Source organism: Notolepis coatsorum, assembly GCF_963971535.1.
Source record: "Notolepis coatsorum genome assembly, chromosome: 18".
NCBI lineage: Eukaryota > Metazoa > Chordata > Actinopteri > Aulopiformes > Paralepididae > Notolepis > Notolepis coatsorum.
In genome coordinates this window covers 101,955,520-101,975,847 of record NC_140182.1, presented here as the reverse complement: position 1 = coordinate 101,975,847, position 20,328 = coordinate 101,955,520, and the positions used below count along the sequence as shown (strand labels likewise).

General features: G+C 43.0%; 2 protein-coding genes across 3 annotated transcripts in view; both read left to right on the top strand.

The window, feature by feature from the left end:
* The window catches only part of cat (catalase), a 59,490-nt gene extending 54,184 nt beyond the window's left edge, over positions 1–5,306 (top strand). For both annotated transcript variants that reach the window (XM_084334960.1, XM_084334959.1), the window contains exon 13: positions 931–5,306. In XM_084334960.1, coding sequence (XP_084191086.1) covers positions 931–996 — 66 coding nt within the window. In that variant the 3' untranslated portion in view covers positions 997–5,306. The remainder of the gene's footprint in view (positions 1–930) is intronic.
* A 13,310-nt stretch (positions 5,307–18,616) lies between these two features.
* On the top strand, positions 18,617–20,050 carry LOC311245468 (dispanin subfamily A member 2b-like; the record flags this gene model as incomplete). The annotated part of the gene is made up of 2 exons (XM_084335311.1): positions 18,617–18,826; positions 19,895–20,050. The coding sequence occupies 2 exons, from the start codon at positions 18,617–18,619 to the stop codon at positions 20,048–20,050; spliced, it is 366 nt and encodes a 121-aa protein (XP_084191437.1).
* Between the last annotated feature and the right edge of the window lie 278 nt (positions 20,051–20,328).

Below are 20,328 nucleotides of genomic sequence, written 5' to 3'. Positions count from 1 at the left end.
AGTTACAGACCCAATGCCATGATTCAGCCCCATTGTATTGGACTGCAGATATATTGAAGGGCTGCCCCTTTAAATTATGTGTTTATTCAACGTTATATTTTACATTACATTATTTGTATGCAGTTGAGACTATGGTCCTCGTACCAAATTAATCTTTATAACAAATGGCACATAGTTTTGTAAATAGATAAAAAACGAATCTCAATTTTCTGTAATTAATCTAGATTAATCTATTTAAGACTGAAGTTTGTAACAGATATTTACTTGAGTAGAATCATGGAATTAATGTAGAATCAACACAAAGAAAGTATATTTAGATTCAAAGCTTTTTTTGATCTTTGAATACAGTTTCTCTCCTGTGAAATACAAATGTTCAACAACCATCAACATTTTAAAGACCTCTTTCTTATATCCACGGCGCTAACAGAAATAAAAACAACCCAAAAAAGTGCAGATTGGCTTAGAGGACGATAATGTCTTTTATGAACTACCAGTAATATAAATCATATTAACAACAAAAATGTGTTCCATCTTCATGTCAGATGATTTTCAAAAAGGTGCATGAGTCATACAAAAAAAGAACAAGCAATGATGCTGCTGAAAGTTAAGAACATTGAAAATGTTTCACTCCATAGATTAATCTAGATACATTTTTTTAATGCTTTAAATAATTTAAATTAATCTCAAATTAAAGCATTAACTTTGACAGCCTGTCTTTTATCCAATCTGGTGCATTCCATGTGGTGAAATAGGAAGTAGGGAGGGGATACATGCACACAACATCTCAACAACAACATTCATATATCAATCATTTAGCAATGTCTCTACACCTTTCTAAAAGCGATGTGGGTATATTCTTAAAAAAATTAAACGATTGCCCCTTTTAAACACTTTCTCTTCTCTCTCTCTTGCTCTCTTTCTCTCTCTCAGGACACAGCTGTGCGTGTGTACACCCGCGGAGGTGCCTCAACCATGGTCGCATCCTCCAAGATGTGATGCTTTAATGTTCCACCAGGGGGGAGGGGGGGGGCACACGCCCCATCATCTCCCCACAAACCATTGCACTAACTTGCCAACAGCTACTAAGGAGTAACAACAAGATTGTATTGCTAACCGCTAAGGCTGTCCTCCCGATTAACATGTTCTTTGGGTTTGGAAGCTCCAGCCGAAGAGCAATGCTGTTGATCTGTGGAAGTTCTCATGATGTCCTTGTCTGAGAAGAACTGCTTTTCAAAATTAATATTGGATCATTATTTCTACAATTTCTTGTAAAAAAATTTGAGTGGCAAAAAAAAAGCTAAGAAAAGCAGGCATTGGAAAAGTGATTTCGACATTGATTACCACGGCAGCGATTTGAAGTGTCAACGCATTCAGGTCACATCCCTACTAACCGTCCGGCGCTGCTACGTCCATCCAAATCACACATGTTTATTTCAGGTTATTCCTCTGGCTATGTGTGTGCACGTCAGAGAGAGTCCTGATATCTTGATCAATATTTGATCAAAAAGATTTGGAAGTAGAACCCCCCCCTAGAGTTATCATTTAGAGACTTATTTCATTGATCATGTATGACAATGTTTCTGTCCATGATGACCAAAAGCAAAAAAAATATCCGCCACGAATCGAAACGTTGTCATATTTGATCGATAAAGAAGTAACACCCCGGTGTGCAGGTTATATACTCTCAAAATCATGTTGATCCTTTACGTGATGTGTTGATCAAACTCATTTGTTTCGCCAAAACTCTGAGACGAGAATGTGAGTGTGAGGCTGGTGGCGGTGGGCAACATGAAGATCGGATCACACTGAAAATGATCAGGGAAATAAAGGTCCACCCTAAAATAGAAAATAGTTAACCCTTTCACTGCGACAATACAGAAGGTTAACCATTTCACTGCCACACGACAAATGGTTAACCCTTTCACAGCCACACTACAGAAGGTTTAAGGGTTAACCTTCTGTAGTGTGGTAGTGAAAGGGTTAAAGCCGAACACCAGAGAGACTAGTCTCCACATGATGATGATGATCATCAAGAGACAAATCCCGGAGCTGCTCCTTAGACGGTAAATAGTGAAACGACTCCTAGGACACTATGACAGCACCCATGGTGATTTTACTGGGGATATGGGTAAATTTTCTGATTCGGAGCTTAAAATAAAACTCATTTGGATCTAATATCTCAAACAAACAACTACAAGCACACAGGCTGTCACCAATTAATTGTCAACGGACCAACTCCAGAAAGTGTCACTTGATGACATCACAAAATCCTGGTGCTCTTGATTTCCAGCTTAGGGAGACGGATGTCTTTGTTCCTAGATATTGACTTAACTGGATCACTGGAATGGTACGCTGTAGGTTCTATTTTTATGGTGGATTTTCGCTTCAAGTGTTACCGTACTTTCAGATGCAACGCAAAGAGAAATGTTGTCCCGCTTTACTTGCATCAGCTTGACCGTTGAAGGCTAGAACAACTGATGTGAGTACATGCTAGTGAGTTTGGGCTCAACAGTAGCATTGTTGAAATTTACAAAAACTAAAAAAATTTTTTTTTTTATTGATCTTTTCCCCCTCCTTTTTCCTCCGATTTTCTCCCATCCCAATGTTAGTCATTATGCCAATTCCCAATCCCCTTCCTGGTCGCTGTGCACTTACCCCCCACAGTCGGTCTGGGAGAGTGGAGGCTATCACGTGCTTCCTCCGACACACGTCTAGCCAATCAACCGCTTCTTTTCACCTGGCAGGGCGGACTCTCACTGAGAGGGTGTAACGTGTGGAAGGATCACACTACCCCCCTCAGATCCTATCCGCGCTGAGCAGGCGCCCCGACCGAACTGTAGGAGTCGCTGTTTACAACGACCCAGACCCACCCCGCCAGCTTTCCCACCCTCTAATACAGCCAATTGTATTAGTGTGAACGGCCAGCCAAGCTGGTGACAACGCCGGAGCTGTGAGCTGGATTCGAACAGGCGAATCCAGCGTCTCCGGTGTTGGTGACGAACGCAATCTCCGCTACTCCACCTGACCGCTCAAAACTAAACCATTTCTAAATGTAACCTATTCAATATATACAGGCTACAGAGCAAGAGCATTCATATTCATTAAGATATACCTATAATTTGCTCCATCATGCCTGCCGGGTTTTTTGCTCAAGTTGAAAATGTTCAACTCAACGAAGCTGGGTCTGTTTGCCTCCATTCGCGTCTTTCCGTTGACTTTGTATGCATTCGTGCTGCCTCTAAAATTCCTTTTGCGTTGTATCTGAATGCACTATTATACAAAATGAGAGTTTGGTTGGGTTGGACATCCATAAGAACCTAGCCAGTCCCAGAGGGAATGCTATCTCACTAGGTCAAATTAGATCCAATATTCACGTTGAATGTGAGAAACTGTTCAAAACCTCCAGAATTGCATGGAATTATTTTACCTGGCATTATTTTATCTGTGTTACCCTGCTTCTTAAAATACACCCGTCATCTAAGGCTGGGCGATAAGAAATTCATATCACAATAATCATCTGGAATGTTTCCAATATCAATATACCGGTGTGTATATTTATCACAATATGTGAAGAACCGTATTCAAAATCACAAGATAAATAATCCAATTGCTGTTCATTGCATTGAACTGCATGATCATGTTATAAACTCTATAATATTGAAGATCTCATTTTGAGAGAAATTTGAGTTAATATATTGTGATCATTCATTTAGAATACTGAATTGTGAGCAACGATATCACAATATCATAATTGTATCACGGTATATCAATACAATGAGCAATAATATAGAATTGTCGTCCAGCCCTAAACTGATCTCCATCAGTTACATCTCTAATAGCATTTATGGGAAACCATCAGTCATGCACTTTCTTTTTTGAATATTTGAACCACTATCATTCCTAGCATTCTATTGACCTAAGCCCTGCCCTCTATTTGTATCCTCCAATCACAACGGTCTCTTCCCTCGGACAAGGGAAGCAACAGTTGTGATTGGAGGATCAGGAAAAGAGCGCCGGGCTATTCCATCCCCTTTCCCTTAGGAATCTGTGTCTGTTGATGTGAATCTTGAACACTAACAGCACAAAAGTGAACAAAGGCAAATATTTTCATAACAGCATCACTTTGGTCCGAGAGATCTCATGAGCCACGCACTCATCACCCTGGGCTGAGCTGCTGAGAAGCAATCTCCTCTATCAAACATTAAACATACATTTAATTTGGTATGATAACCACAGAAATTAGGATTGATCAGCATTACCATGCAAGTATGTTTTAGGGCTCAACTGTTGCTGGTTTGCATCAGGAATATAGCACCTATAGAATATACCAAGTGCTGGGTGGCACAGCGGACATTGCGCTCGTCACCAACGCAAGAGACACCGGGTTCGAATCCGGCTGTCGGCGTTGCCTCCGGCTTGGGCCGGCTGTCATACTGGCTCAATTGGCAGTGTCAGCGGGTGGAAGTCGATGGGTGGTAATCTGGACGTTGTGGACAGCGACTCCTACAGGTCGGTTGGGGGACGCCTGCACAGCAGAGACAGGAAATGGCGGGGGTAGTGAGCCTCCCACACGTTACACCTCGCCAATGAGAGTCCGCGCTGGCAGGTGAAAAGATGTGAGAGGCTGCCTCCTCGTGTACCGGAGGGGACACGTGATGCAAGGCTTCTATCCTCCCTACAACCGACCAGTGGGGGGCATATGCGAGCAAAGTTCAAGATAGGGGACGGGAGAATTGGAAACAGCGGAATTGGGATGGGAGATAAGGAGAAAAAGTGGATCAAAAAAAGAATATACCAAGTGCTCAGCTGTGATTCAAAGTTGCTTCCTTCAAAGCTAAACCCACTCTGCAGTGCCTTGCAACTGCTACATACAAAACTTACAAAAACCTTTTATCGTGAGTGACAAAAATCACGAGTTTCCCTTTTTCTAATTAAGCCTTTGGACAAAAATAACCTTGTATAGAAAGAAAGAATAGTTTGTTCATGGTTTGTGTCTTAATACATCTGTCGAATTCAGATTAATCGTGCTTGAATCTGGAGACCTTTAGTACTCTGAAAGCACCCTCATTCAAGCAGAACAAATGAAGAGACTCAAGGGAGGGAGTAACATTTTGAAACTGGATGCATCAGGAGTTGCAGTCGTCATCCCTAACCTCGTCTGTTCCTTTGTAACTTAACCCAATCGTGTCGTCTGGTGGAATAGAAGTGATTTTTTTTGTGAGCTTCTTTCAACCACAAAATGAGATGTAATATTGTATATTTAGTGCATGTATCAATTAATTTTGTAATTAAAGCTTATGAGCGATTAGGATTGTGATGTCTTTTTCATTGCTGTATGTTTCTCGCATCGTTTTTTTTAAAGCATATCACATCGTCCAGGATCTTGTGTTCGTTATAGTTGGCCAATTTATAGGGCCGGTTTGTCGATTTTCAACCTTAATCCACATCGTTTTGTTGCGTGGATGTCATGCGATAGTCGTCGTACATCAAATGTATGCGGCCTAGCTCTCAAGACACAGAATGCTGTATGTTTTATGTCCTATTATCACGTGTCCTCACAACAGAACTGGTCCTTTAAATTGGCAACTATAATGAACACCAAGATCCTGGACGATGCAATCTGCTTAATGGTGCACAGGCTTTAGCAAGGAGAAGGTGTGCTGGGCCACTGCAGCCCTGGTGAACAGAACATATTGAACCATCTCTTATTGAGTGGGTCAAACTAAGATCTGCAGTACAGAAATGACATACAGGTGCATCTAAATTAATTCGAATATCGAGGAAAAGTTCATTTATTTCAGTAATTTCAAAAAGTTTAAATTATATAGATTTATTACAGAGTGAAATATTTCAAGCCTTTATTTCTTTCAATTTTGATTATGGCTTACAGCTAATGAAACCCCAATCTTCTGTATCTGAGAACATTTTAATATTACATCATATATATAATATATATATATACAGAAATGTCAGCCTACTGAAAAGTATATGCACTCAATACTTGTTGGGGCTCCTTTTGCATGAATCAATGAGGCATGGCATGGAGGCAACCAATGCGGCATGGTAGTGTAGTGGTTAACACTGTCGCCTCACAGCTAGAAGGTCGTGGGTTTGATTCCCGCTTGGGGACCAGGTTTCCACGTTGCCAGGTACCCAGTTTGCATGTTCTCCCCGTGCTCTCAAGGGTTTCCCCTCCCGATAAGATAAACCCAATGGAAAAACATGCACAACAGATCACTGACGAAGACGGACAGGAGCACTTGGATTGGTCCCCGGGGCGCGGCGCTCGCCTGCCCTTGGGGGGGGAAGGCCGACGGGATGGGAGGTGCAGAGAACATTTCGTCAGCGACTCAGTGCATGTGTGTGTGTGTGTTCCTGTGGGTCGCCCATCGCATGTGTCAAGTCAAGAGTTTTAAGGCATACAGTGAAATGCGGGTGGTCATGCCCGCAGCGATTGTGCAATAATACAAGTAATAAGAATAAGACATAACCGGTATAATGTACATAAAGTTTTCAAATGCATGGTAAAAGACATGCTGAGGTCCTGCGATACAGTGTTAAGCTACGGATGAGGCACTGGGTCTTATAGATGTGTGTGTGTTAATCTGATGACAAATGAAGACTTATACTTATAATATATTTCCTCAATATTCACATTTATTGAGATGCACCTGTATAGCCGTTCCTTGCATATTGGAGTTCATGGAGAATATGGGGAGTCTACTTTCTGTGGGAGAATTGTGTTGACATAATTAGAGTGTGAGACCATCTAATATCCTTCATATACACAATGCTGAATGTTTTGTGCAACCTGGCAACCCAGAGAGAAACAAACTTGCACAAATGTCTCTCCACCTGAATCATTTTCCTTTTTAATTGCAATGTTAACAAACACCTCGTAAATTGTTTATGGCAGATTTCACTCTTGATACTCTCAACCCGAGATGTAATAAGCATAATGTATAGCTAGTTACGGACTGGAGGTGCTTGGTTGATTTGATGCATTTGAAATAGAAAAGTAACTAGCCTACGATTGGAACAGGAAGTGGAAGATGGCAAACTGATGCCTAGATGTCTGCAATCTATATGGCTTGTAGCTATTGGAGTGAAATGCATAGCTTCCAAATGCAAGAACATATTTAAAGATTGATGGTAAACTCCTGTATATAGCTTATGCTACAGAATTAATTGAAGAATATAAATGTAAGTAGGCTTATTAGCCAAAATAAGAATGCTTAAAGGAGCACTATTTGCACACATTTGTCGTCAGCCTGTGACTGCAACTTGTTCCTGTTTGCGGACGACTCAGCCCTGCTGATCTCTGACAAGAACAAGTTGCAGGTTGAAAAAACCCTCAGCTCGGAACTAGGCAAAATCTGCATATGGCTCGCTGATAACAAACTATCATTACACAGGGGCAAAACCGAGTCCATTCTCTTCGGTTCAAATAACAAACTCAGCAAGACCGACGGCTTCTCAGTTGCAGTGGGTGACAATATTGTCACAAGGAAAGACGAAATTACCTACCTGGGTTCCATCCTAGAGGCAAATCTTTCCTGTGACAAAATGGCATCCAATGTAATAAAAAAAGTCAACCAACTAACTAGATTCTTGTACCGGATCTCCTCTCTGGTAAACAAGAATACCCTGAAGACTCTGGCAGGAGCACTCATTCAAGGGTACTACGACTATGCGTGCACCTCATGGTACCAAAGCACCTCAAAGGCGCTTAAAACTAAATTACAAACATCACAAAACAAACTTGTCAGACTACTACTGGACCTTACCCCCAGAACCCACCTCACCCCTGCCCACTTTGACAACCTAGGATGGCTTAGAGTAGACGACAGAGTACAGCAACTTGCAATGGGCCTGGTCTACAAGATACACTATACGACTAAGGTACCCATGTACATGTCAAAATACTTCCCAAAGGTCAGTGAATACCACAACCACTACACCAGAGGAAGCTCAACAAATCATGTTAAACCCAGATTTGGCTCAAACAAGGGACTAAATACGTTTCGCAATTATGCCACATCAATGTGGAACGCCCTACCCAAAGCTGTAAAGGAATGTGAATCCCTACCCACATTCAAAACCGCTCTTAAAGAGCACCTACGGGAGGCTGCAATTCGAAACTGGCCACCGTAAATGCCCAAAACCCCCACCACCTCCTAATAGACAGTCTCCTCCCCACCGCATGTATATCTCTCTCCCACCCACCCACCCCCTCCTAATGTACAGTCCCCTCCCCATCATATGTATATACTCTGTCAGAATCTAGGGGTAACAGTACTGTATATTTGAATACCGTTTATGTCACAAATGTATCGGTACTAAATACCTATATGTCCCTATGCCATAAATGTCATGTATGTTGTGTCTGTCATAAATGTCTATATGAATTGAAAATGGGGGACCCTGATGGAAACAAGACAAACGTCTTTCTCAGGTCTGCATTGTACCCATTCTGCAATCTGTTAAATAAAGTTTTCATTCATTCACTTCACCAAAAAACATTGCTGATGTATTTGCACATAATCTCCCTCACATCCATTTATACGAGTTTGAATATGGGCACTAGTGATGTCGTCTGGGACGTTGAATCCTTGTGTTAATTACAGTACCAGGATAGATAGATAGATAGATAGATAGATAGATAGATAGATAGATACTTTATTAATCCCCTTGGGGAAATTCAGGGTATCTCGCAGCTCACATAGTATACAGACATTGACCGTTCCCATACAGTTATTGCACGTTATGTCTGCATCATGAATTAAAAATAAGTACATGATAAAATTCAATTAAATCATACCCATCAATATTAAATATGAGTGTGATTAGATAAAAGCAGGTGTATAAAAAAACAGGTGTAAAAACAGGTGTGTGTGGGTCAGAGGTCAGGTCCCCCGCACTATAATACGCTGTTGTACAGTCTGATGGCTGTGGGGACAATATTCAAATGAATTTTCTCTCAATAACTCAAAACTAAATGAATGTGTGCAAAACATGTAAGGTAGCTAAGATGTTTAATAATCAGCATCCTTTTTTCACTGTGGTATACTGGGGGTGTAACTAACACCAACAACTGAACGAGCTGGTGAGGAAGGTTAGCTCCGTAGTCCTAATTGGTGGAGGACTAGAGGCTGTTATCCTGGAGAACCCCTCCCACCCCTTTCCATGAGGACCACGTTCCGCCTAGGCCAGTCCTTCGTGCCAGCGACCATCAGGCTCCACAACCGGGGACATGGACTGCTGCCAGCGGCTGGAGAAATAATGGCAGCAGAACTTGAGAACTGTTACAAATGTCTGACACTTGACCACTAAAACCTGCACGGACTCTGGCACAGTGTTTTGTATGACAGATAAGGTATACCAGCCCATACAGACCCTCATCTGCACCTTTTTGTCCACTATTTACTTCTATATTTTATATTCAATCAATCAATTAATTTATTACATGTATTGTATTTCTATTACCCTACCCCACACTGTACGCCCCCTCCCTCCTCCCCCGTGCTGCCATGACACCTGGATTTCTCCAAGGGGATCAATAAAGGAATAACTTATCTTACTTCCCCTTTCTGTTCCAGCTTGAACTGATGCCCCTACATTGAGAATAGGCAACAGAGTTCAAAGTTCATACAGTATGAGTAACAGAGTCTAATGCTGCGTCCCAATTCTCCCCTTGGCCCTACAGCTCCGTTTTGTGCATTCCCGCGAAGTGTAGGGGTGTCCCATTTCACTTTGGATCAAGGGGTAGTGACGTTTCAGCCCTCCAAATGGCCCTCCAAACGGAGTCTGCCTAGATGCAGGCTCGATTTCAAGGGAGAGATGGTATTTCCCAGAATGCACTGCAAACCGCCGCCAGGTGCTGGACTTCCTCCCTGTAGGCCGTCTCATTGATAACACTGCTGTGTCATCTACAAACTTGATAATGGTGTCTGTCCAGTCAGACCCGGCGCCATGGGCGGGCATTAGGGGGCCTGGCCCGCCCACTGAGTCAGCTCTGCCCACCCTGGTAAATTTTTTTTTTTTTTTGTCAATCAAAGTCGACTATCCAAATCCTTAGTCGAGGACAGCCCTAGTGGGCACTAATGTCAACAACAACACTACTGAAGCTAGCACGGCACTCTGTGATAATTAGTTTTCTACCCTCAAGAACGTCTTTACAGAACATCGCCTTAGTATGCTTCATCAACGCAAGGCCAATTTAATTCAGTTGGCATTTGAGAAGGACTTAAAGGGGCTATGCGTTATAAATGTCATTTTTCAGTCTCTAGCATTGTATTATAGTAATAGGAGTTCGTATCAATGTGTTTTTGGGCCTAAATACTATATTGACGAATTCCTCAGCTACAGCCCATCCCCTGTTTGCCTCTAGTAAATCAGGTCATGTTGATTTGACGACCTGGTGCACGTCACAGGGCGCTGTTTATAGCGCACGGTGATGTGATTGGCTCTGTGGTTTTAGTAATGCCCGCCTCCATTCTTCGACAGACAGACCGGCGTTAGCTCTCGGGACTCGGGAGCGATCGCTAGCTAGTTAGCACCAGCCGGGGCCGGCGTTAGCAACCGGGGGCGTCGCGGAGCATTCAGCCTGCTGGCTACCTAGATCCACTTCAACCAGCGTCGCGGAGCATTCAGCCTGCTGGCTACACAGCTTGTCGGTGTGCTAATAGCCTCTGCAAGCTAACGGTAGCTGGCTCCAGGCTATTAGCACATCGACAAGCTGCTGGAGCTCCCGACGCTCGGCTGGTTGAAGTGGATCTAGGAATGCTCCGCGACGCTCCCGGTTGCTATCATGTGCAGGTCCTCTTCTCAGACCTGTGTACTGCACACGCATCATGCAAGCTACACATCGCTGCATGTTGATCAATGGTGGCCCACTCGGTGCATCACAGTGGGCTACTATTGTGCTAACAACAACCGCGGTGTCCGGCTTGTCGGCCGGCATGAGTGCTCGATTTAAAATGGTTCTCTCCTCTTTGTATACCTTTGTCCTCACAAGTATTCTGCCAGGGAACTTATGGATACGACAATAGTAGTAGTTATAAGGTGTTTGATCATTGTGTCGTTGTACATATTGTGTATACACCGTTAGAAGCTAACGTAGCTTAGCTTGGTAGCTATTGTGCTAACAACATACCCCGACGTCTAGCTTGTTAGCCGGCATGAATGCCCGATTTAAAATGGTTCTCTCCTCTTCGTATACCTTTTTCCTCACAATTATTCTGCCATTCTAAGGTGTTTGAGCTTGTAACGTTAGTTAGCTCATAGCTATCGTTTGAGCTTGTAACGTTAGTTAGCTCATAGCTCTCGTGTACCACGATAGCTATGAGCTAACTAACGTTACAAGCTCAAACACCTTATAACTACTACTATTGTCATGTCCATAAGTTCCCTGGCAGAATACTTGTGAGGACAAAGGTATACAAAGAGGAGAGAACCATTTTAAATCGGGTATTCATGCCGGCTAACAAGCTAGACGTCGCAGCATGTTGTTAGCACAATAGTAGCCCACTGTGATGCACCGAGTGGGCTACTATTGATCAACATGCAGCGACATGTAGCTTGCATGGTGCAGTGCTTTGCCCCACAGGTCTGAGAAGAGGACCTGTGGTACCCTTGACTGAGATTTCATAATAAAAACTGTTAGATCAACCCTGAAAACTGAAAATATCTGTGGTAATAGTTCATAACATGGACTCTCAGAGTGATGGAACCTATGTTAGCTTCTAACGGTGTATACACAATATGTACAACGACACAATGATTTACATTATTACAAATATGGTAACGTGGTTGTGGCTTTTACAAATAGTGGTAACATATATATATATAGATAGACAGTACTGCTACATCTCTATATTTATGACATACCATATTTGTATGTAACCTGAAACCTAAGGGGGGACCCTGATGTAAACAAGACGAAAGTCTTTCTCTGGTCTGCATCCCCTTAACAATTGTGTGTATTGAGCTGTACTGTATTGTACCCATTCTACAATCTGTTAATAAAGTTTTCAATCAATCAATCAATCAATAAGACCTCCACCTGGATGGAATGACGGGGAGATGGGCGGAGCTATTTGGTGGGTGGCTGTCACTCAAAGTGTGGGTGGAGCCAAGCCAATAATAGCCTGCTTTCATGAGGCTGAAAAATGCTGGTTTTGAGTACAAGATTAGAAATATAAAACAATGATTATTTTTGGAATAAAAATTACACATGTGTTACATAGACTCACAGGAAGTGTGTAAAGTTGCCCAAATAGTGCTAGGAATAGCACTGCATGACACCTTTAACAAAAAAGTTCAGGAATGAGTGGAGGGACAGTGTTTTAAGAAAATTTCACTCTGTCCCCAAACGCCGCTTGCCGCTCTACTAATGATGGTGAGTAGCCTGTGGAGGAATTTTGTTTGCTTTTTTATGCACTTATTTTTGTCAGTTCCGTTCAGTTTGTCAGTGAATTCAGAAGTGTTGAATAAATGGAGATTTCTCAAAGATATAGAATAGAATAGAATAGAAATGTATTATCCTGAGGGAAATTTGACACTGCAAATCACTCATCATTAAACATTTAGACAGAACAAGTCACGAATAAGAATAACAAAACAAATGGCCTATGAATGAAATGAAATAGAATAAAAATAGAATAAAAAATACAGTAAATAAATACAGTAAAAATATACTGAAGTCTACAGTAGGTGTAATATTGCACAGTGCTGTTTAAAAACTAAGAGTCCAGGAAGATGGTAACTGTCACTGTGCTCAGTGATGCAGTGAGGCACAGTGATGCATTGTATAAAGTCTGATGGCTGTCGGAATGAAGGACTTCCTGTGCCGTTCAGTGCTGCTTTTAGGTAGTGTGAGCCTATAACATGCTCCTCCTGTCAGCCATGTCTGTGTATAGTGGGTGGGAGGGGTTTTCCCTGATGGCCTGGAGCTTAGCAAGGTTCCTCCTCTCCGCCACCCTCGCTAGAGTCCAGCTCCACCCCAACCACGCTATCTTATCCAGCCTGTTTGTGTCCCCTGCTCTCAGTCCGCTGCCCTAGCAGGTCTGTTATATATATCCGTTCAGTCTGTTTTTGTATAAGTGAATGTTCTTAAGATAGAGAGAAATTTGATTTTTCAATGGCCTCTCTGCTGTTTAGTTCAGCACCGTGGGCAGCGCCAAGCAAGCCACAGCGCCGTTGTCCCAGCTGAAACGTATAAAAGGGAACCTGTGTTGAAAAACCATTGTGCCCCCCCCGAGAACATTTTATGCCCCCCCACTAATTTGTTTCTGCAGCCTGGTCTGGTCCAGTGAGGGTGAAAGGCCAGATTTGAGGTGAGCCAGGACCAGCCCCTCAAAGCACTTCATGATAACGGGGTTGAGTGCAACAGGGCAGATGTCATTGAGGCTCGTGGCAGACTGTGACAACTGCCTGGGCTAGTGACAGGTTGAAGATGTCAGTTAAGACCTCAGTCAGCTGCTCAGAGCAGTTCCTGAGCACACGGCCGGGGATGCCATCAGGGCCAGCCATCTTACGTGCATTAGTCCTGCTCAGTGCGGTACACACATCGGTGGGAGAGAGAGAGTGAGGGGTTGGAGGTCAGCAGGGAGAGCAGCCTTGGTGGGCACCTCCTGGTTGTCCCTATCAAGTTGGGCATAAAAGTTATTCAGCTCATCAGGGATGGAGGGGTCAGTGGTTGGGGGAGAGGTGTTGGTGGGTTTATAGTCTGTGATGGCCTGGATGCCCTGCCACATGCGTCGGGGGGTTGGAGTTGTTGAAGTGCTCATCAACCCTTAGCCTGTGGCTGTGCTTGGCTCGCTTTATTCCCCTATTCAGGTTAGCCCTGGCTGAACAGTAGGCCTGCGTGTCACCATGTTCACCTGCCTTTAGCAGTATATGGACCTCTGTTCATCCACAGCTTCTGATTGGGGAATGTAGTAATCCAGGGGTTCTCAAACTTTTTTATACCACGATCCCATTTTATTTAGGAATTTGTTTGGGGACCCCACACTTAATGTATGGCGTGATTTCAGCGTGGAATTAAGGAATATCAAAATAAAAGCACACGTTATGTTCTAACTGTTCTAACTGAGGGCTTCACACGTTTGTTGAGTGGGGTGTACTTGGGTAAAAGGAACAAAGGAAGGTGGTCTGATTGTCCCAAGTGAGGGAGGGGAACAGCTTTGTATGCACCTGTTATGTTGGAGTAAATAGGTGATTGATTGATTGATTGATTGATTGAAAACTTTATTAACAGATTGCAGAATGGGTAGAATACAGTACGGCTCAATGCACACAATTGTTAAGGGGATGCAGACCAGAGAAAGACTTTCGTCTTGTTTACATCAGGATCCTCCATTTTCAATTCATAATGAAATTTGCTACACTAGTTTGTTTTCCGGTGCCTGACAGAGCCTGGTTGTTAGGAGGATTGCTGACTTGCTGATTTTAATGGAACAAATCATTCAACTAAAACATTTTAAACATCCAACCAGTGCTGCATCTCCCCCTGAAGTAGGTTACGGACACTGCGATTTAGATGTGTGTGGTATTACATATTAGTAAATTAATCATGGACACGCTCCCCAAAGTCAAAATAAATAAATGCTAATTATAATAATGAGGCAAAATGATACAAAGAAAATAGATGCAACTGAAACGTTGATCCTTCTCCACCTGCAAAACAAACATTGAATTAACTCAAAACAGACACCAGCTGAGACGTGAGTGAAGGCGTGTGTCTCTGTGCTGTGTTTAGGCCAAACTGATTGAATAATTGGATAATATGACAAACACCAACGAGTTGGAAGTCTTCTCCAAAGTTTCAACTGATTGGATAGTGATGTCTTCATAGCTGGGGCTGGGGGCGTCTATACTTTCCATAGCCGCATTTCTGGCAGACGCTCTCTGATTGGCCACTGTTGCCCAATCGCGTGACGATTGATTGATTGATTGATTGATTGATTGATTGATTGATTGATTGATTGATTGATTGATTGATTGAAAAGTTTATTAACAGATTGCAGAATGGGTACAGTACAGTACAGCTCAATACATACAATTGTTAAGAAGATGCAGACCTGAGAAAGACTTTCGTCTTGTTTCCATCAGGGTCCCCCATTTTCAATTCATCATATGACACACATGACATACAGATAGACAGTACTGCTACATCTATACATTTATGACATACCAGATTTTCAAATACAGTACTGTTTGTGATACTAAAAAAATCCAGAAGAAGAGTGTATATACATTTGACATAGAAACTGTGCATTGGGGGAGGTTGGGTAGGTGGGGTGGGGCTGTACATTGGAGGTGGGGGGGGGGGGGGGGGGGGGGGGGGGGTTGGGTAGGGGGGGGGGGGACTGTACATTGGAATACTGACATACATTTGACCTGGAAACTGTACATTGGAGGAGGTTGGGTAGGTGGGGTGGGGTTGGGTGGGGCTGTACATTGGAATACTGACAAAGCCATGCTTGGTCTTTATTGTACAACTGGGTTAGGACATTTGTAGGGGCCAGTTTTGAATTGCAGTCTCCCGTAGGTGTTCTTTGAGAGTGTTTTTGAAGGTGGGTAGTAAGTAAGTAAGTAAGTAAGTAAGTAAGTATTTATAAAGCACCTTTCATACATGTCATGTAGCTCAAAGTGCTGTACACAATTATAGGCATATATAACGATAAAAGCAATAAAGTCATAGTGATCAGTTAAGATCAATGTTAGAAAAAAAAAAATAATAATAATAATAATAGTAACGTAAAAATGAAAATAACGTAAAAACAGTCATTTGCTTACCAGTTTGGGAGAACAGGTCCGCACAAACATTTCCGCTCAGTGGCAACCGGAAGTGCACTAAACCAATGCACTTGTATGGTAGGTAGCAATGTTTAGGTCTTATAATGCTAGTGTAGTTACGTTTTTATCAGTGGTCATAGTTGGGTCCATAGTGCTTTACCAAGTCCCACGGATCCATCAGTGGCCGTGTATTGTGTGCGTATGTACCCGTTCGCTCATGTGGTCAGTGGCCAGAGTTGGGTCCACAGGACTTATCCAAGTCCCATGGACCCATCAGTGGCCGCGTCTTGTGGTAGAAAGAAAGAAAAAGAAAAACGTATAAAGAAAACAGTCTAAAGTTTGAAAGTTTGGGAGGTCCGCAAAAACACGCCTTCAGCTCAGAAGCTGAGGTGTGTCAAAAACTTTTGAAAAACTGGAGGCGTGTCTCCTATTGTACCCATTCCTTCATCTAAGAAGTTTGAAAGTTTGGGAGGTCCGCAAAAACACGCCTTCAGCTCAGAAGCTGAGGCATGTCAAAAACTTTTGAAAAACTGGAGGCGTGTCTCTTATTGTACCCATTCCTTCATCTAAAAAGTTTGAAAGTTTGGGAGGTCCGCAAAAACACGCCTTCAGCTCAGAAGCTGAGGCGTGTCAAAAACGTTTGAAAAACTGGAGGCGTGTCTCCTATTGTACCCATTCCTTCATCTAAAAAGTTTGAAAGTTTGGGAGGTCCGCGAAAACACGCCTTCAGCTCAGAAGCTGAGGCGTGTCAAAAACTTTTGAAAAACTGGAGGCGTGTCTCCTATGTACCCGTTCCTTCATCTAAAAAGTTGGGTCCACAAGGCTTATCCTAGCCTCATGGATCCATCAGGTTTTTCCAAGCCATAACTATTTGTAAGCTAGACTGTATAGGTACGTTTTTAATTTTCCTTTAAAAATGTGTATAGAGCTGGCGTTTCTGATGTGTGTTGGTAGTGTGTTCCATAGTTTTGGGGCATAGTTGGCAAATGCCATACTTCCTATCCTTTTTTGGTTTCTGGGCGTGTCTAGTAAACCTGTAGTGGATGACCGTAGCGTTCTTGAGGGCAGATAACTAACTAGGGAATTTGCTATGTATTTTGGGCCTTGCTCATTAAGAGCTTTATATGTTAGGAAAAGGACCTTAAAATCAATTCTATGAGTTATTGGAAGCCAGTGCAGAGTGGCCAGGACTGGAGTGATATGTTCTCTTCTCCTTGTATGAGTTAGTAATCGAGCTGCAGAGTTTTGGATAAGCTGAAGCTTCCCAATGGTTGCTTTGGGAAGACCAGTGAACAGTGCATTACAATAGTCAAGCCGACTTGATACAAAAGCATGAATAAGTTTCTCTGCATCCTTTTTATTTACGAAAGGTCTTACTTTCGCTATGTTTCTTAGGTGGAAGAATGACGTTTTCATGGCCTTATTTATATGAGACTTAAAGGTCAGGTCTGAGTCCAAGATGACACCTAGGCTTGTAACCTCAGTCTTTACATAGGATGACAGACTCCCCAGGTTTTTACAAAGCACTTCCCTTTTCGCTTTTGGGCCGATCAATAGGATTTCGGTCTTGCTTTCGGTAGTGATTTACATTCCTTTACAGCTTTGGGTAGGGCGTTCCACATTGTTGTGGCATAATTGCGAAACGTGTTTAGTCCCTTGTTTGAGCCGAATCTGGGTTTTACATGATTTGTGGAGCTCCCTCTGGTGTTGTGATCGTGGTATTCACTGACCTTTGGGAAGTATTTTGACATGTACATGGGTACCTTGGTCGTGTAGTGTATCTTGTAGACCAGGCCCATTGCAAGTTGCTGTACTCTGTTGTCTACTCTGAGCCATCCTAGGTTGTCAAAGTGGGCAGGGGTGAGGTGGGTTCTAGGAGTAAGGTCAAGCAGTAGTCTGACTAGTTTGTTTTGAGATGTTTGTAATTTGGTTTTTAGTGCCTTTGAGGTGCTTTGGTACCATGAGGTGCAAGCATAGTCGTAGTACCCTTGAATGAGTGCTCCTGCCAGAGTCTTCAGGGTATTCTTGTTTACCAGAGAGGAGATCCGGTACAAGAATCGAGTTCGTTGATTGACTTTTTTTATTACATTGGATGCCATTTTGTCACAGGAAAGATTAGCCTCTAGGATGGAACCCAGGTAGGTAATTTCATCTTTCCTTGTGACAATATTGTCACCCACTGTAACTGAGAAGCCGTCTGTTTTGCTGAGTTTGTTATTTGAACCGAAGAGAATGGACTCTGTTTTGCCCATGTGTAATGATAGTTTGTTGTTGGCGAGCCATATGCAGATTTTGCCTAGTTCCGAGCTGAGGGTTTTTTCAACCTGTAACTTGTTCTTGTCAGAGACTGAGTCGTCCGCAAACAGGAACAAGTTGCACGAGCTGTGTCTTTGCCCATTTCCGCGTCGAACAGCCTGCAAACTACCTGCCGTTCTATCGCCGTGCTCTAAGACAAACTCTAACCTTAACCAACTTCGAAAGAGTGCCTACGCTTAACCGTCGAAAGAACTTGCCGTCACGCTCTAAGACAAACTTTAACCCCAACTTCGAAGAGTGCCTAAGCTTAACCAGTGTAGAAACAGGCGTCGGCCAATCAGAGAGCGTCTTGCCATAAATGCGGCTACGGAAAGTATAGACGCGGGCTGCGTGGTGTGTGTGCGCGTTGAGTTTGCCACACTCCTAAAATCGTTGCCTGACTGCTTGACTGTGTAGAACAGGTGTGTAGAACAGGGTGTGTCGACACGTTAATTGGAGTCGTCAAAGACTGCGCAAACAAGTTTATTCCGACTATTTTTTTTGTCTTTAAAGGGCCGACATGGCGTCTCCACCATCATACAATCCGGAGTTTGTCCAAGGGAACAGGTTCGTGGAACTTGTCGACCCATGCGGAGACGGAATGACGCCGGTTCAACACACCATCGTGAGGATGCCGCCACCCAGGGACCACATCGTATGGTCCATATGCAGCCTCGTCTACGTGAACCTATTCTGTCTTGGATTATTAGCGCTCTACTTCTCGGTCAAAGTACGTTGAATGTGCCAAATTGTGCTAATGTTTCCACGTCACTATGACAAGCCTGTGTAATTTTCTTTGCTGGTCTTTTCCCGTTTCCCGTGGGCCCATGGTCTACAAGATACACGACTAGGTACCCATGTTATGTACATGTCAAATTACTTCCCAAAGGTCAGTGAATACCACGACCACAACACCAGAGGGAGCTGCACAAATCATGTGAAACCCAGATTCGGCTCAAACGAGGGACAAAACACGTTTTGCTATTATGCCACATCAATGTGGAACGCCCTACCCACAGCTGTAAAGGAATGTGAATCACTACCCACTTTCAAAACCGCTCTCAAAGAGCACCTTGTGGGCTTAATGGGGACATTTGCGTTTCACCTAAATAGTTTAATGTTAAAGTTCCAATTTGAACCAAATTGCCAAATGTTGCAGATAATGCACTGATGCTGGTGTCTTCGGGTGATCTGATCTGCAATGCTAAGCACATTTTGGCTAGCTGTAATGCAGTCCAAATGATAGATGGATAATAAGTTCTGAACTTGAAGATGCCAGCCTGTGAGGCTTTTTTGACACAAATCAACTTTGTATCGAAAGAAAATAAATATAAAAATACCCCCCCACCCCTTGGAAATCTAATTGTGGGGCAGCATTAGGTTGGTACTTGGTAATATTTTTCACTTCAGGTGCTCTGCAGTTAAGTGAGACAGTTGTCCTAGGTCTTCTTTACACAGTGAATATATCTGGTCTGGAGGAGTGGGGAGGGTATCGGTCCAGCTGGGAGCTGGCCTGTAATGGGGACGGTTCCATGATTGTTACCAGTGTCGAGGCCTCTGCGCCTGTAATGGGAGAGAAATATGAGGGTAAAACATTTTGTCTGAATGAATGGGGGGAAATACTTTCACGTTTAAAAACTGCATTGATGGGTGCTGTGTTTTTAAAATTGTATTTGTTATTGTATAAACCTATAACAATTCATTCATCATTTAATTTCTTAACTATAGGGACGAGGGATGGACTTCAGTTTCTGTGCTGAGACGGTTATTTATTTCTATTCCCATCGTATCCTTCCAGTCAAGGGACCGGAAGCTGGCTGGAGACATGATGAGTGCCAGAGAGTACGGCTCCACCGCCCGCTGCTATAACATCATCGCCCTGACGCTGGCCATCACTGTCATTGTCGCTGTCATTGCACTCATCCTCTCCTTTTACTACATTACCATGGCGTGAGTGTTAGGCCGTGTGTAGAGTCATCCTGTCGTTCAGCCCTGCGATGTGGCTTCTAAGTGCTGGAGTTCTCATCACAACTATGTGATGCACATTTTTACTGGTTTTAAGTTCTATTTGTCCTCCTTAATATAGGTCACCACAATGGTTTTATCTTGTTTTAAACACAAAGTTCCATGCAACCTGTATAACATTTAGGTTGACATGGTAGCCTATACATTTCAGTGTGATTGCATGCAAAGTTTGTCATTTGAAAATTTCGCTTTTTTACTATCTCCTCG